The 14,843-nt window shown below is 40.2% G+C and overlaps 2 protein-coding genes across 3 annotated transcripts; one reads left to right on the plus strand and one right to left on the minus strand.

The window, feature by feature from the left end:
* Positions 1 to 3,909: 3,909 nt before the first annotated feature.
* On the minus strand, positions 3,910 to 8,865 carry Alg9 (alpha-1,2-mannosyltransferase Alg9). 2 transcript variants are annotated; one of them, XM_067791517.1, is made up of 4 exons: positions 8,654 to 8,865; positions 7,477 to 7,848; positions 6,938 to 7,415; positions 3,910 to 4,950 (listed from the first exon to the last, which is right to left on the minus strand). In XM_067791517.1, exons 1-4 carry the CDS (start codon positions 8,662 to 8,664, stop codon positions 4,078 to 4,080), a joined length of 1,734 nt encoding a protein of 577 aa, XP_067647618.1. In that variant the 5' UTR covers positions 8,665 to 8,865; the 3' UTR covers positions 3,910 to 4,077. The 2 variants fall into 2 exon arrangements, with proteins under 2 accessions (XP_067647618.1, XP_067646770.1); XM_067790669.1 differs by lacking the exon at positions 8,654 to 8,865 and adding an exon at positions 7,907 to 8,143 and having other exon boundaries at positions 3,913 to 4,950.
* A 3,598-nt stretch (positions 8,866 to 12,463) lies between these two features.
* On the plus strand, positions 12,464 to 13,646 carry TfIIFbeta (transcription factor TFIIFbeta). The gene is made up of 2 exons (XM_067756500.1): positions 12,464 to 13,166; positions 13,256 to 13,646. Exons 1-2 carry the CDS (start codon positions 12,642 to 12,644, stop codon positions 13,553 to 13,555), a joined length of 825 nt encoding a protein of 274 aa, XP_067612601.1. The 5' UTR covers positions 12,464 to 12,641; the 3' UTR covers positions 13,556 to 13,646.
* Positions 13,647 to 14,843: the final 1,197 nt, after the last annotated feature.

Genomic DNA, 14,843 nt, shown 5'->3' on the forward strand with positions numbered 1-14,843 from the left:
TTCCACAACCTAGGCGTAGTCACCCCTCACTGACCCCTAGAGTGGCGGCGTCACCCCTCATGCACTTCAGAATTCTGCAGTTCAACTGTAATGGACTAACTGGGAAGATTACGGAGATAGTCGATTTCATGAAGCGGCACAACATCCGCATTGCTGCGATTCAAGAGACTAAACTCACAGCAAGATCTGCATTGCAGACCTGCTCTGGTTATAATGTCCACAGGAAAGACCGCGAGAGCGGAAATGGAGGCGGCCTCGCGTTTATTATACACCACTCTGTGCAATATCATATATTTGATCCTGGCATCGACCGCAGTGACAATGTCTTAGAACGTCAAGGCCTATCTGTCCGGTCAGGCGATGCAAATCTAGAAATCATCAACATCTACATCCCTCCTGTCACCTGTTGCCCCAGTGGATACCGCCCTAATATCGAGGCCTTACTCCCTGGCAACAATCGCATTATCTTAGGCGATTTCAATGCCCATCATGACCTATGGCATTCAAACTTGCGGGCGGACAGTAGGGGTGAGATGTTGGCGGATCAAATAGACGAAACGACGTTCTGCACAATAAACGGAGACGCCCCCACACGTATGGTAGGAAGCTGTCATAGCTCGCCAGATATCTCAATCGTGAGCGCAGAACTCGTAAACTGCGTCAACTGGCAGCCGATGGTAACATTGGCATCCGACCACCTGCCCATACTTATTTCGTTCGAGCGTACCGCCGACTTCATCGTCACCGAAAAACGCACTTTCATAAACTTCAAAAAAGGAAAGTGGGAAGAATATAAATCTGCAACAGACAGCAGCTTTGCTGCCCTCCCTATCCCGACTGATGCCCGCCAAGGGGAGCGTGCCTTCCGTAAGGTCATTGAATCCGCCTCGGCACATTTCATTCCCGCCGGGAGAATTCCCGAAATCCGGCCCCACTTCCCGGCGGAGGCCGCGAGCTTAGCGAGGGAACGCGACCTTATAAGACAGCTTGATCCAGGCGACCCCCAAATAAGGGATATAAACCAACGCATCAGATTGCTTGTGGACGAACACAAGCGGGCGAAATGGGAAGAGCACCTAAGAGGTTGTAACCTCTCTACCGGTGTGGGTAAACTTTGGTCCACCGTAAAGTCCCTATCGAATCCGACTAAGCACAAAGACAAAGTTTCCATCGCCTTTGGCGATAAGGTGCTGTCGGATGCGAAAAAATGCGCGAGCGCTTTCTGCCGACAATATATAATGCATCCTACGGTCGACAAAGATAGACGGAGAGCCAATAGACACGCACATAAACACAAACTCAGCGCGTCACCAATTACCATCACCGCTAGAGAGGTTGAGGACGCCATTGGTCGCGCTAAACCATCCAAAGCAGTGGGCCCAGACGGCATAGCCATGCCGATGCTTAAAAACCTAGGGAAAGAGGGTTTCAAATATTTAGCGCATGTCTTCAACCTGTCTCTTTCCACCTTTTTCATACCCGAGAAATGGAAAATGGCCAAGGTGGTCCCGCTACTAAAGCCTGGGAAACCAGCTAACGTAGGTGAGTCATATCGTCCGATATCTCTCCTATCGCCAGTGGCAAAGACGCTTGAATCCATTTTGCTCCCTTATTTCCAAGCACATTTGCAGCTAGCCCCTCATCAGCATGGCTTCAGAAAACTCCATAGCACTACCTCCGCGCTAAATGTCATTAGCACCCAGATAAATTGCGGTTTGAATCAATATCCCCACCATAGAACAGTACTCGTAGCGTTAGACCTATCAAAAGCTTTTGATACGGTCAACCATGGCTCGTTACTGCAAGACCTGGAAGGGTCCACCCTTCCCCCATGTCTTAAAAGGTGGACCGCAAATTATCTGGGTGGTCGGCAGGCATCGGTGCAATTCAGAAACGAAACATCAAAACAAAGGAGAATTAAACAAGGGGTGCCACAGGGTGGTGTCCTATCCCCGCTTTTGTTTAATTTCTACATATCTAAGCTACCTTCACCACCGGAAGGAGTCACAATCGTTTCCTACGCCGATGACTGCACAATAATGGCCACAGGCCCAGGCCCAAAGATCGATGAGCTATGCAATAAAATAAACGGCTATCTCCCTGATCTCTCCAGTTTTTTTGCCTCGCGAAACCTGGCATTGTCACCGACTAAATCTTCCGCGACCTTATTTACAACATGGACGCCCCAAATGTCGACCATATTGAACATCCACGTCGATGGCACTACGCTACCGACTGTCCTACACCCCAAAATCTTGGGTGTGACGTTTGATCAGGATCTACATTTTGGTGCGCACGCAACCGCAATTGTTCCAAGAATTCAGAGCCGTAATTAAATCCTCAAATCCCTTGCTGGCAGTACCTGGGGAAAAGATAAAGAAACGCTCTTGACCACATACAAAGCAATTAGCCAGCCGATTACGTGCTACGCGTCACCCATATGGTCGCCAAGCCTAAAAACCACCCACTGGAAGAAACTACAGGCCTGCCAAAATACTGCTCTCAGAATCGCCACGGGCTGTCTTCTTATGTCCCCAGAACACCATCTGCATAATGAGGCGAGAATACTCCCCATCAGGGAGAGAAATGAGATGCTGACCAAACAGTTTCTGTTGAATACCCAGAAACCTGGGCATCCCAACAGACATCTGATTGACGAACCAGCACCGCCTAGGGGCCTAAGGAGTCATCTCCGTAAGCATTTTGAGGAAATACGGCACCTGAGAACCCAGCCGTATGAAGCGGAAAAACACAAGCAGGTCCTTGGTGAACTCCATAGACAGGCGTCGGACCTTTATGTCGGGAATTGCCCGGTGAATCCAGTACTTGAAGAAAAATATCCAGAACTCGCAGAAGAGGAACGCATACTCCCCAGGGAAACGCGTGTCACTCTTGCTCAACTTCGTTCTGGATACTGTAACAGGTTAAACTCTTACCTATCCAGAATCAACCCCGACATACAAAATGTATGCCCTGCTTGCAATGTGTCCCCACATGACACCAACCATCTCTTTAATTGTAATGTGGAACCAACGCCTCTAACACCCCTCTCCTTATGGTCCACCCCTGTTGAAACGGCAAGTTTCCTTGGACTCCCGTTAGAGGATATTGATGACAATTTGTGATCGGTCGCGGCTATTTAGGTGGGGCGAGCATTGCTACAACAACAACAACAACAACTGTCCTACACCCCAAAATCTTGGGTGTGACGTTTGATCAGGATCTACATTTTGGTGAGCACGCAGCCGCAATTGTTCCGAAAATCCAGAGCCGTAATAAAATCCTCAAATCCCTTGCTGGCAGTACTTGGGGAAAAGACAAAGAAACGCTCATTTCCACATACAAAGCAATTGGCCAGCCGATTGCGTGCTACGCGTCCCCTATATGGTCGCCAAGCCTAAAAATTACCCACTGGAAGAAGTTACAGGCCTGCCAAAATACTGCTCTCAGAATCGCCACGGGCTGTCTTCTTATGTCCCCATAACACCATCTACATAATGAGGCGAGAATACTCTCCATCAGGGAGAGAAATGAGATGCTAACCAAGCAGTTCCTGTTGAATACCCAGAAACCTGAGCATCCCAACAGACATCTAATTGATGAGCCAACACCGCCTATGGGCTTAAGGAGTCATCTCCGTAAGCATTTTGAGGAAATACGGCACCTGAGAACTCAGCCGAATGAAGCAAAGAAACACAAGCAGGTCCTTGGTGAACTCCACAAACAGGCGTCGGACCTTTATGCCAGGAATTGCCCGGTGAATCGAGTACTCAAAGAAACAATACCCTAAACTTGCAGAAGAGGAACGCACACTCCCTAGGGAAACGCGTGTCACTCTAGCTCAACTTCGATCTGGATATTGTAACAGGTTAAACTCTTACCTACCCAGAATCAACCCCATCTATTCAATTGTAATGTGGAACCAACGCCTCTAACACCCCTCTCATTATTATCCACCCCTGTTGAAACAGCAAGTTTCCTTGGACTCTCGTGATTATACGGCGCTACTGTTGCAAATGAAGTTTACATTGAAAAAAATCATAAGAAACACAAAAAAGCATACAATATTTTATTGTATTAACTTGATTTTACTTTACGCTTTAATAAATGGAAATTTCCATAAGTAGTATAATTATCTGTTAAAAATGGAATATAAAAAGCTCTGAAAAGTTTATGCGATTTATGCTGTATAAGAAAAGGTAATGTTTTCATTGTTGTCCATTCTTTGGTGAAATTAGCATAATTGGGCTCCAAATCTGTATAAACTCCTTCATCAAAATATATCAAAAAATCACAGTTATTATAATTAAAATATGTACGTTCATCTTCTTGATTCATATCATTAAAATATGGATGCACCAATTGTGTAGCATTTTCACACTCAGCATAATAAACTGGCAACATACCACGAAATTCCGATTTCAAAAAACGCAAACGAAAATTTTTCGTTGGCAAGAAAAAGCTACTAGGATAACGATACCAATCCTTACCAATACAAACATTATAAATTTGATCGTTACGATATTGTGGTGTTGTTGTAAATTGATTTAGCTCCATAATGACATCCATCGGTGCATGGTAATTGCGATAGAGCGCAAATACTCTGGATAATCCCAAAAGTGTGCTGATTAGCATTACAAAAATTGCAATAAACATAGTATGATCCAAATAATGTGAACCCACTGTTGTTCTACTTGGAAAGAGTAATGTCTTAAGTCTATAGAAAATGCGTTGTAAAATATCAACAGTGATTGCGCCACATAATGATATTATTGGATAAATGGGAAATAGAAAACGTTCTTCTTTATGTGGCTGTGGCAAAAATACCAACAACCAAATGTAAAGTGGCGCCAATGATAAATACCGTGGAAAATTAAGTGTTGATTTTGATTTGGCTGGTACCACAAAATAATCAATCACTAATATAATTGGAGTAATTAGGGATAGTAGCTGGAAATAAAAGAATAAAAAAGATTGTATTTGATGGTATGTTTTTATTGTAAGTTTATATTTCGTTGTTGGAGTTCACGTGCACCTGTCCAAGAGGTCTAAAAAGCCCATCCGTCGGGGTGTAGGGCACTGTTATAACTGGTTAGAACATAAAAACAGTCGGTTTATACGATTTAATTTTACTGAAAGGCATATAAAATAAGTTTTTTCTAGTCAGTGTGCTTTAAATTTAATATAAGTACCTAGTAAAAGGTTAATGGTCCTAATATATTTTAGGGCAGATGTGTCGTTTGGACCTCACCTGTTGGTTTGAAGTCTTTAGCTTTTCTAAAATAGTCCCAATTTGGAGTCAGGACAGAGAACATGAATTGAGGCTATGAAACAAAAAAACTATGTGTTGCGTTTTACTACCCTTTTCTAATGAATGGTTGCCTAAATATGGCCGTTGGCATGTAAGTGCGGAGTATGTTCATTGGTTTCCCTGTCACCAAAGTCTATTCGGCTGAAGCGTGGCAGCCAGTTCAAACAAATTAGCCTGAACTGCTCGCAAGGTATTTTTAGTCTTCAGTGTAGGAGCCATTACTTCGTTGCAAAAATTGCACCTTACCCGCTGATAAAAATCCAATTGAAGTACTTTCTGAATTCAGAACCGGTACAAAGGAATATTATCATCAGAATCCCAACTCGCGGTGGTGAAAACGGAGCGGGTGCTTAATGCATATTATGACCTACGGGCACATAGTTATGTGGCAAAACAGTCAGTTAACAAAATAAACGGCTACCTCCCTGATCTCTCCAGTTTCTTCACCTCGCGAAACCTGACATTATCACCGACTACATCATCGGCGACCTTATTTACAACATGGGCGTCCCAAATGTCGACCATTTTGAACATCCACGTCAATTGCACTACGCGACCGACTGTCTTACACCCCAAAATCTTGGGTGTGACGTTCCATCAGGATCTACATTTCGGTAAGCATGCAGCCGCAATTGTACCGAAAATCCAGAGCCGTAAAAAATCCTCAAATCTATTGCTGGCAATACTTGGGGAAAAGAAAAAGAAACGCTCATTACCACATACAAAGCAATTGGGCAGCCGATTGCATGCTAGGCGTCGCCGATATGGTCGCCAAGCACAAAGACTACTCACTGGAAGAAGCTACAGGCCTGCCAAAATACTGCCCTCGGAACCGCCACGGGTTGTCTTCTTATATCCCCAGAACACCGTCTACATTATGAGGTGAGAATACTCCCCATCAGGGAGAGAAATGCTAACCAAACAGTTCCTGTTGAATACCCAAATTTGGGCATCCCACAGACATCTGATTGATGAGCCAACACCGCCCAGGGGCTTAAGGAGTCATCTCAGTAAGCATATGAGGAAATACGACACCTGAGAACACAGCCGTATGAAGCCAAAAAACACAAGCAGGTCTTCAGTGAACTCCACAAACAGGCGTATGTCAGGAATTGCCCGGTGAATCCTGTACTCAAAGAACAATACCCTAAACTTGCAGAACAGGAACGCACACTCCCTAGGGAAACGCGAGTCACTCTAGCTCAACTTCGATCTGGATATTGTAACAGGTTAAACTCTTACCTATCCAGAATCAACCCCGACATATAAAATGTATGTTCCGCTTGCAATGGGTGTCCACATGACACCAACCATCTCTTCAATTGTAATGTGGAACCAACGCCTCTAACACCCCTCTCATTATGGTCCACCACCGTTGAAACACCAAGTTTCCTTGGACTTCCGTTAGAGGATATTGAGGACAATTTGTGATCGGTCACAACTATTAGATGGGGCGAAGCACTGCTACAACAACAACAAGTCGTTAAAGAGTATAAACTATCACAGTGGTAGATTGCCGACATAAGTGCAAAATTTCCGCTTAATTGGGAAGTAGAGACGTCAATGGGTCCGACAGGCACTTAGGCTGACAATCTGCACATAGTAAATTGTATGTTGTCTACTTACCCAAATTATATTGAAATTTAAAAATCCATTGATTAAATAATACGTTAGTGGTTCCGTACCAAATATATTCGGTCCATGACTAGTGAATACGTTATAAATGACTAGATTCAGTGGTGCGATAACCAATTTTCCGAAGTAAATACTATCAATGATGACCATTGGCACACCGATTGTTATGGCTGAAATTGCTCCCCAAAAGAAAAACGTTTTCCACAATCGTTTACGGACAAGAATATCTATAGCAATTGGTACACCTATTAAACAACCAAAAGGCCAACCGAGAAGTGCAGAAATGGCCACAAAAAATATCGCCAAACTATATTTCAATTTCCACCATGCAGCAAGAGCAGCACAACCAAAATACATTGAGAAGGATGATGGCAACAATGAGGTACTCGAAATAAACATGCCAACACTAAAAAGTTGAAAAATCAACCACAAGCGACCTATATGTATACCAAATTCCTGGCAAATTGACCTGTAGTAAATAGATATTACATATATATAATTTTTTTTAATATATAAAAAATGTTACTCACTTATACATAAAACGTTCCATAACTGCACAACCAAATCCTAAAATACATCGTATCATATAAAATATAAGTATCGGGCTTGGATTAAATAATTTCTGATATATCCATCCGGGTACTCCTTGCATTAGCAGATATGTGTAGGAGCGTAACGCATACTTGGGACTATATTCCCATGTTTGCATGCCATGTCCATTGATGATATAATGAAGTGGCTCCCAATAATTGTAGGTTTCATCACAATCGGAAATGTATGTCCAAATGGCGCTACATAAACGTGCACTAATGAACGTTTTAAATGCAGTTTCTACACTTGGTACAAGTGTCGATTTTCCTTCCGTTGGTATTGAAGGCTTAACAATTTTAGTTCCATTAACACTGCAAATACAAAAATACTTTTTCCAAACACAAAAATTATTTCTTATTGTAAAGTTACTTCTTTTTGGAAGCCTTTCTTTGGTTGTTATCAAGCTTCTTTGGTGGTTTTTTTGTTAGAATACTTCCATAGTCGGACTTGTTTGCATTATATCGTTGACGTGCGGCCGGTGGGGCCATAGCTACAATTGAGCGTGCTAATCCTCGCGAGAAATAATTTTTATGTATGTTCGATGGAGGATTAGCTATATTTATACTTCGAGTCGTTCATTTACACAAGACTCCTAGACATTGTTTACTATATAGTTTGGCAGTTTAAGTAGAGGTTATGTTGCGAATAGAGTGGAAGGCAGTGGACTAGGCAGTCGAATGTCATATAATGAAGGAATGGTGTTCGGAGTTTTTTCAAAGTTAAAAAAAAAATGATAAAAGCTTTAATATAAATAAAACTATCGTTTTAATAACAACAAAAACGCCTTATGTATTCTATATACACAAATTCGTAATGATTATTTCACTTTAAAAGTTTAGTTAAATAATCTAAAATTTTTTTTTGAACCTGAGTCGAGATCTGTGCGTGTGAAAGTGTGAATTTTCACCGATCAGCTGTTAGTTGCTCTACTTGGTAAAATTGGCAGCGATTTAGTTTAGCACCCCCCGAGTTCGGGGTTAAACTTGGTATCAAATGAAAGAGGGAGTTCTCCCGATCACAAATATATATAACTTAAAGTGCGCGGACTTATAGTTTACGAGTTATTTGATGTTAAAGTTTGCAAATTTAGCAAATTTCTATAGCACTCTCACTTACAATTTACACATCTTTCAAAACCTTTATGCTCATAAATATCTATATAAATTGGCAACGATACACTTAAATTTCATTTTAGTATATTTCACATATAATTCTTGCATTGTTTTTACTTAATTTAAATGTTTTTATTAAATAAATCGCGCTTTTGTAGCAACATTCACATTTATGTATGTATATATTTTATCGATGACATTACAAAGCTGTGCTGCCACATCAACAAAGAAAAAACAAATATAAATATTAACGTGCCACCTTTCAGTTAATAAAGAAAAGGAAAATATATATTTTTACTACTATGCGGAAGGACATCACCGTGGCGGTAGCCACGGTTATACGACACACCCGGACTTGGCATGGCGTAGCCCAGGGTTATTTTAAATAAGCGCGGCCGAAGGCCGCCTACGCGGAAAGGTGTTCTACGCAGAATTACTGTGCATGGCGCAGCCGGTGTTGGATCGGCTAACATAACAATAAACATAAGAGTTATAAGGTAATATGCGGAAGGACATCACCGTGGCGGTAGCCACGGTTATACCACACACCCGGACTTGGCATGGCGTAGCCCAGGGTTATTGTAAATAAGCGCGGCCGAAGGCCGCCTACGCGGAAAGGTGTTCTACGCAGAATTACTGTGCATGGCGCAGCCGGTGTTGGATCGGCTAACATAACAATAAACATAAGAGTTATAAGGTAATATGCGGAAGAATATCACCGTGGCGGTAGCCACGGTTATACCACACACCCGGACTTGGCATGGCGTAGCCCAGGGTTATTTTAAATAAGCGCGGCCGAAGGCCGCCTACGCGGAAAGGTGTTCTACGCAGAATTACTGTGCATGGCGCAGCCGGTGTTGGATCGGCTAACATAACAATAAACATAAGAGTTATAAGGTAATATCAGCTCGTTCACGAATGCAAAAAAGAGCTTTTTCAAATTAATAAGTAAATAAAGACTAGAAAAGTTAAAGATATATATACATCAGATGAAAGATATTTTTATAAGTTATTTTTCGATTCTGCACCGTTTCCGTTTTTTAGATGTGGCAGCACAGCTTTGTAATGTCATCAATAAAATATATATATACATAAATGTGAATGTTGCTACAAAAGCGCGATTGATTTAATAAACACTTGTATATTAAGTAAAAACAATGCAAGAATTATATGTGAAATATATTAAAATGAAATTTAAGTGTATCGTTGCCAATTTATATAGATATTTATGTGCATAAAGGTTTTGAAAGATGTGTAAATTGTAAGTGAAAGTGCTATAGAAATTTGCTAAATTTGCAAACTTTAATATCAAATAACTCGTAAACTATAAGTCTGCGCACTTTAAGTTATATATATTTGTGATCGGGAGAACTCCCTCTTTCATTTGATACCAAGTTTAACCCCGAACTCGGGGGGTGCTATTCTAAAATTTTCCCGTAAAATTTACAATGCTCCTAGAGATAAGCAGCAGTATCCGGTTCATTGCATTGTTTACTATATAGTTTGGCAGCTTAATTCGAGGTAATGTTGCGAATAGAGTGGAAGGCACTCGTAGGCCGTGAAAATAGGCACTCGAATGGAGTGGAATGAAGAACAGTAGGAAGACCAGAGTTGCATTGGATCAATCATTGCATCAATTTTAAAGATAAATTTCGAAAAAATAATTAAATACTTGAGTATAAGCAAACATTTTCTTTCAATTACTGCAATTAAGGTGTCCTAGATGCTATATATTCTAAAATTATAACATTTTATGTCTGTTTAAAAATTTAACTTCAATTTCCCTAAGATTTCCGTAATATGGCCATCAGTGATGTTTGTGTGTGTGTGCAAATTTTGAGCGATCAGCTGTTAGTTGCGCTACTTGGTAAAGTTTACAATGCTCCGGTTAAACTCCTGAACATTTGGAAAAGTTACGAACAGACTTATAAGAGATATGTCATTTCACGAAGCCGAGTCGAAATGTCATAAGCCTTTAACGCACTAAACACATTGTCGCATTGTTATAAGACCGCGTCACAATACCATTTTTCATATAGATAAGCTTATGCAGTTACATCGCCACAATCAACCAAGATGTTTTATTTTTTTTTTGTTTTCTCGGACGTTGTGCCAGCGCACTGCCCTCAAGTGGCCCGATGAAACCAGGCTAATCCTGTTATTATTATTATTTTTTTTCATACGTAGTTTTTTTTTTTTTTTGGTATCCTAATTCTTATTTATGTTTTATTTATAACTTCTACTTTTTATTGTTACCGAGTTTTTGAGAGGCAGTGGCTTCCCTGCAAAAACGCTCTCGTCATTCCACGTCATTTGACTAGTCATTTTACGGTCATAGGTTATATTCATAGTCACAATTGCATGGGCGTGATTAGGTTTTGTGACCAAATTTTTTGTAGGGTTCTTAAGCGCCGAGATCTAAAACCGCTCAGCTACAGAATAACTCATCAGCTGAGAAATATAGATTCACAAAATACAATAGATTAAAAGTATAAATATAATTTTTTAATTATTAAGAGAAGATAGAACCTTTTTTTATGGCAAAGAGCGAGCCCGAAATATCAATTAATCTCGAGTGAGAGTTATAATCTTCACACAAACATAGAAAAGCTTCGTTTAGTTGGAAATTGCTTCTGCATTGTTTAAGAATTATAGGTTTGTAATGCCATGTATATACAATATATATATATATGCATTATAATACCTTGTCGCTTTTTTCGTTATTGCAATTCAACAAACGAAAAGAAATGAAAGTGGTGAATAGAGTTGCCAACTCCGCAACAATATCTTTTTATCTTGGTAGAACATTATAAGGTGGTGACACGTCGACATAAATGCAAACAAACATTCACTATCAATGTATTTTGTTTTTGTAAAACACTTAATAATTTGTAGTCTAATATTATTTGGGGTGCTGCACAGAAGGGTGTACTACGCAGAAGAACATCACCGTGGCGGTAGCCACGGTTATACCACACACCCGGACTTGGCATGCCGTAGCCCAGGGTTATTTTTTATAAGCGCGGCCGAAGGCCGCCTGTGTAGAAAAGTGTTATACGCAGAATTACCGTTGGAATCAGCATAAACATCTCTATAAAGTCCGGTTTTTTTATTTTTTTGACAAATGTATGTATTCTGCACTCGTTCCAATTAAATACATTAATTTCAAATTATTCAGAGAATTACACAACAAAATACATTGATAGTGTATGTTTGTTTGCATTTATGTCGGCGTGCCACCACCTTATAATGTTCTACCAAGATAAAAATATATTGTTGCGGAGCTGGCAACACTATTCACCACCTTCATTTGTTTTCGTTTGTTTAATTGCAACAACGAAAAAAGCGACAATAGTACCGACGTGTTTTCCGCGAAAACCTTTTAAACGAGATAAGATATATAGTTTCTGCTTTCGGATTCTGAATCTTGACACAAATACGCGTCTTTTGATACCGCTATCGATATGTGCGACCCGAATTTTAAGTGCAGGACTTAAGTTGAAATTTCACTAAATTTGAAATTAAAATGCTTATATTTCATAAACTAAGAGTTTCCTAGAGCTGTGGATGATAATTTTGTGATTTTTAGGACCCCCTCTACCCCTACACATCAACAAAAGTTTGAAAATCGGGGCACCTTATTCAAAATATTCTCCTTTACTTGTCATACGATTTTAGTTCGCAACATTTGCGTGAATGAAATTTTTGTTGGGGCAGTTATAAAATATGCAGGAAGTCCCTTAAAATAAGCGACCCTAATGTTTGTTGTTCGATTCTATGCAATCGAGTATAGTTGTCATTTGTACAACAAAAACTATGGAGACACATCTCCAATTGTTAACAATTTTTGCAGATTGTCATCGTTGGTAGTTCTTTTTGTTTTTTGGTTCCATGACACCAGTTTATACAAACTCCTAAATATCCAAGTAATAATTGTAAAGGTAATTGTCTACTTTGGGGAACAACCGCACAGACCAGAAAATTTCGGCAGCATGTCTAAGGATGATAGAGAATTAGATCTTTCCAACGCGGGACGTGGTGTGTGGTTAGTGAAAGTGCCAAAGTATATAGCACAAAAATGGTCAAAGGCGCCTTCAAATATGGATGTTGGGAAATTGCGCATTAGTAAAACACCTGGACAAAAGGCACAAGTGTCCTTATCACTAACCCAAGCTGTGGTAAACTTAGATCCCGAGGAGAGAATCCCTACTGAACATATTTTAGATGTATCAGTGGTAACTAAACAAACCTTAGGAGTATTTTCGCATGTGATGCCACCAGAACCAGTAAACATAAGCAATGGGAAAGATAAAGATCAGCCCCCAGTCACTGAATCTGAAAAATTATATATGGAGGGACGTATTGTACAAAAGTTAGAATGTCGACCAATTGCAGACAACTGTTATATGCAATTAAAACTTGAATCAATACGAAGAGCATCAGTGCCACAGCGTAGAGTGCAACCAATAGATAAAATCGTGCAAAACTTCAAGCCTGTTAAAGATCATGCACACAATGTTTGTATTTTATTTTTACCTTTTACTTGTACATATATAAGTACTATTAAGGATATTTCAATAAACATTTTTTCTTATTTTTATCACAGATCGAATATCGTGAACGTAAGAAGGCAGAAGGCAAAAAAGCGCGCGATGATAAAAATTCAGTTATGGACATGCTTTTCAATGCATTTGAAAAACATCAATATTACAATATTAAAGATCTGGTGAAAATAACCAAACAACCGATAGGCTATCTTAAGGAAATTCTCAAAGAGGTATGTGATTATAATATGAAGAATCCGCATAAAAATATGTGGGAATTGAAGAAAGAGTATCGCCATTATAAGACTGATGAAAAAAAAGAGGATGACGAAAAGGCGAACACGGACAGCGATTCGGATTAGTACAAAAAATGAAATGTATAATAAATCAAAATGATGTTTATTTTTTATTATTAATTAAAAGGGTATATAGCAAAGATATCGGCGAATGAAATATTTATAAAATGGATGTGGTATATGCTGAACACAGATATTCAACACGGCCAAAAAAATTACTGACATGTTTTTTCGACACTACAAAATTTAAGTTTAAGTATTGATTGGTTTTAAGGAAAACCTTCGTCTATTGTGCTCTGTATGGTGAGTCTAATTCAATACCAAATGAAGCAGCATCACAACCACTCACCTTGACTAACCGCATCAAGGTTATGGGCTTACACTTATAACTCATGAACCCCTACGACTGTTGGTAGAGAAGCGACTATACCAAAATTTGTTGTAATCAGCAAAGATTTATTATATAAGTTCATTTATATTTAGAATGAGGAAAGGTGAGGTCCGTTGATGTGTTCTGCCCAATCGTTAAATTATTCCATCTCATCAAACTAATGGAGCCTAAGTACTTTTTGTCCCCCAGCGGGTTAGGGGGTCAGAATATACCCGCGGTAGGTATGTGCAATTACTGGCATATGCTGATGACATTGATATCATCGGCTTAAACACCCGCGCTGTTAGTTCTGCTCACTCCAAACTGGAAAAAGAAGCGGTAAAGATGGGTTTGATAGTGAATGAGGACAAAACGAAGTAACTGCTGTCAGCAAAAAGTCAGCGCATACGCGCCTTGGCAACCACGCTACTGTTGGCAGCCATAATTTCGAAATAGTAAAAAACTTCGTTTATTTGGGAACCAGCAACAACATCAGCACTGAAATCCAGCGAAGAATCAATCTTGCCAATAAATGCTACTTTGGACTAGGTAGGCAATTGAAAAGTAAAGTCCTCTCTCGGCGAACGAAAATCATACTCTACAAGTCACTTATCGTACCCGTCCTGCTATATGGGGCAGAAGCATGGACCATGACAACAGCAGATGAAGAGGCTTTGGGAGTTTTCGAGAGAAAAGTTCTTCGAAAGATTTATGGACCTCTACGCGTTGGCGATGGCGAGTACCGAAGAATATTTAATGATGAGCTGTACGAGCTATACGCAGACATCAACATATTCCAGCGAATTAAAACGCAGTGGCTGCGCTGGCTAGGCCATGTTATGCGAATGAAAGATTATGCTCCGGCCAAGAAAGTGTTTCTATCGGAACCCGCCTATGGAAGCAGAGGTAGAGGGCGGCCCCCACTCCGTTGGAAGGACCAGGTGGAAAACGATTTAAACTCCCTTGGTGTGACCAATTGGCGCC

This window comes from Eurosta solidaginis, chromosome 1, assembly GCF_040869045.1.
Source record: "Eurosta solidaginis isolate ZX-2024a chromosome 1, ASM4086904v1, whole genome shotgun sequence".
NCBI lineage: Eukaryota > Metazoa > Arthropoda > Insecta > Diptera > Tephritidae > Eurosta > Eurosta solidaginis.